The sequence below is a fragment of the Triticum aestivum genome, chromosome 7B (assembly GCF_018294505.1).
Source record: "Triticum aestivum cultivar Chinese Spring chromosome 7B, IWGSC CS RefSeq v2.1, whole genome shotgun sequence".
Lineage (NCBI taxonomy): Eukaryota > Viridiplantae > Streptophyta > Magnoliopsida > Poales > Poaceae > Triticum > Triticum aestivum.
This window is the reverse complement of record NC_057813.1, coordinates 116475627-116478561: the sequence shown is the minus strand read 5'-3', so window position 1 is coordinate 116478561 and position 2935 is coordinate 116475627. Positions and strand designations below refer to the sequence as shown.

The window sequence follows — 2935 nt, the reverse complement described above, 5'->3', positions numbered from 1 at the left end:
TTCCTTTTGGCTTTTAATTTTCAATCTTTCATATCTTCTGAACCAAAAGCCCAGATTTATTTACATATCCATGTTTCTGGTGACATGGGTTTCAAATGAGATCCATTTTGATTACGTTTTAACGAGTTTCTGATACTTTCTTCAGTTTCAACTTCTGAAACTTGGTATGAGGGGCGACAAAATAGTAAGTTTCAAACATGTGACCGACTAAATCGTAAGTTTCAGAAACTGAAACATATAACTTGGTGCGCCCTCGTGCGGGGTCGAACGACTTTGCTGATACAAGACAGTCGGGCTGCCAAAACGGCTGGGCAGGTGCGAGCCCCTGCACTTGTGTGCCAATGCGAGTTTCCGACAGCACACCCTCCAATTTAACATCCTGTTGAAGACTCAACCCTATGCTTGGCTGAATCCAGCTTTTGTAGAAAACAAAAAAGAAAATCCGCCCTATTAATCAAGAACTAGGATCACTATAAAGATGCATATAAGGTTAGATCTTATCGTTACTAACTTTGAATTGCACCAGAAAAAGAATTGGTCTAGATTGTTCTTGAAGCCCTCGAACCGTCACACGAACGGTCCCTAAACAAAGGTCAAAAGCATGGTCTATCTACAGATTGCACCCATATGAGATCGACGATATGGCTGCGGTTCACCATCTAGAGCTAAGCGTCGCCGGAAAACTAGAGGAGGGCGGAGCAACCTCGCGATGTCTCACAATTGTTCTGGAGAACTACAGAAAGGGGGTGCCCGAGTTGACACGAGAACTTGTTTCTCTAGGGAGGGGGGGGGTCCCATTCGGTATATATTAGCGAAGGGAGGGGAGATCTAGTTGGAGGAGGGGCCTCCCTCCCTTGTGGCGGTGCACCAAGGGGTGGGCCCCACCCCCTCAAGAAACAGCAGCCAGACATTACATCCTCGCGGTCTCTACTCTCTAGGTAAGGGTGGACCACTGCGGGGCTAGTCATCTACTCTTCCCGTAGGAAGAGGCAGCTAGATATGGAGGGGTATAGTACGGCGGCGCTCGTCTTGTGGGGAATGGATAAATAGTGGAGAAGATACAGCAATGCTACACCCACGTAGGGAGATTTACGTATCCTACATAATTGCCAAGTGGGCAGTTATTGATTCGGCATTAGTTGGGGGCACGGGCCCACCCCGGAAATGGGGGGGGGGGCAGTTTGATTAGCACTTCAGCAAATTACGTAGGTTACGTAACAGCTGTTCGTAGGCCTAGCATTTTTGGGAGAAGATGATAGTCATTGTATGGCTGGCTGGTTTCGAAACATATTGTTATGTTGAGAGTTGAAAAGTGTACTTATCTCTTTTCGTTCTGCGAAAGATGACTTGCTATCCTTGATAAGCAGCACTCAGTGACACAGGAAAACACTAATGCCAAACATGGGTTAACGTATGTAGGTGCGCCATGGTCTTCGGACAAGAAATGATTTACTAAGTAACATTAACAATAATACATCACACCACAGTGGATAATACGAGAGACATGCATGCAGTGCAGTTACAACAACTAAGAATCAACGAACTCTAGTTGGGGGCGTAGCACTTCTTCCTGATCTCTCCCTCGGCCCCGGTGAGCACGCCCACGTCGCCCATCTTGATCATGGACGCGCTGAAGTCCTTAAAGAACTCGCCGTCGAACTTGCCGGTGGCGATGCGCTGGACGTAGTCCCTGGTGGTGTTGTCGAAGAGGAGCGCCGCGTCGGAGCGGAAGAGGCCCCTCCGCTTGGCGACGTGGCGGTAGTAGCTGGTGTCGAAGGTCTTGAAGCTCCCGGGGTCCATCTCAGACAGCATAGCGCGGTCATCAACGCTCTTGCACTTGAGCCTCAGCTTGTCAGCGTACTCGCTGTCCAGAGACGGGTCGACGAGGCCAGAGGCACCGTTCTCGCCGGTGTTGTTGTAGAGCCGGTCGGCGAAAGACGGGCAATGTGCGGTGCCGAGCGTGTGGGCGCCGGAGAGGACGACGAGGTCCTTGAGATCGAGGCCCTTGGAGGCGAAGATCTCGGCGAGCAGAGGAACGTCGCCGGAGGCCGGAGGCAGCTCGTTGCTGGCCTCCGTGGCACTGGACACCCTTCCGTCTCTCCTTCCCAACGCCACTGGCCAGAAGGGGCCCTTGGCCAGCACGACCGCGTCGCGGGACATGAGGGTGAGCACGTCGGCGCAGGAGACGATGCCCGGGCACGCGGCCTCGAGCTTGGCCTTCACGCGCTCGACGGAGCCGAATCCTCGCAGGCTCTTGTTGGGCTTGGCGTCCTTCTCCGCCACGTTGCCGTCGGTGGATTCGAGCAGGACAGAGGCGTCACAACCCTGCAATTTAATTTACGTTGCATGGACATGTAAGCATACATTCCATGATCAATAGCAGCAGAAATACAAGAACGGGTAATTTATGTACCCTGACGAAGCAGTCGTGGAAATGGAGACGGAGGAGCGGGCCGGCGAGGCTGGGCGCGGCGGCGATGATCTTGGCCATCTCCTCGCCGACGATCTTCTCGGCGTCCGGGCATGTCTTGCTGTAGAAGCCGATCTCCAGCTGAGCCACCGCTGCCGAGCTAGCTGCTGCGAGAACCAGCAGGGCCAGAGGGAGCAGCAAAGACCTGATCGCCATGGACCTTAACCAAATTACACGATTGGATTAAGCGCCAATTACTACTGTATGTGACTGCAGACAAGAATGCTTTCGTACTACTTGAGTGATCTCTGTCCTTGCAACTCGTTGTACTTATAGATGGCCGGTTACGTAGACTTGAGTGGATGGTGTCAGCGTGACAACCCGGTTGCTGCGTATGCACGCATGTGCTAACTTCCACCTCCATACAACCGCCTCAATTATCAAACGTACGCAACCGCGCGCACCTAAGCGAACCAGTCAAATAATGCAGCAAAAATGGATGGCACCGAGGCCAATTCATGACCA

At 52.2% G+C, this 2935-nt stretch overlaps 1 protein-coding gene across 1 annotated transcript; it reads right to left on the bottom strand.

Moving 5' to 3' along the window:
* Positions 1–1318: 1318 nt before the first annotated feature.
* Positions 1319–2695, bottom strand: LOC123161047 (peroxidase 1). The gene is made up of 2 exons (XM_044578901.1): positions 2414–2695; positions 1319–2325 (listed from the first exon to the last, which is right to left on the bottom strand). Exons 1-2 carry the CDS (start codon positions 2624–2626, stop codon positions 1546–1548), a joined length of 993 nt encoding a protein of 330 aa, XP_044434836.1. The 5' UTR covers positions 2627–2695; the 3' UTR covers positions 1319–1545.
* Between the last annotated feature and the right edge of the window lie 240 nt (positions 2696–2935).

Excerpts from the sequence above, each read along its gene's own strand:
- LOC123161047 (XM_044578901.1), bottom strand. The coding sequence starts at position 2,626 with ATGGCGATCAGGTCTTTGCTGCTCCCTCTGGCCCTGCTGGTTCTCGCA. Across the intron at positions 2,326-2,413 it reads TCCACGACTGCTTCGTCAGG|GGTTGTGACGCCTCTGTCCT; the intron begins GTACATAAATTA and ends ATTAAATTGCAG.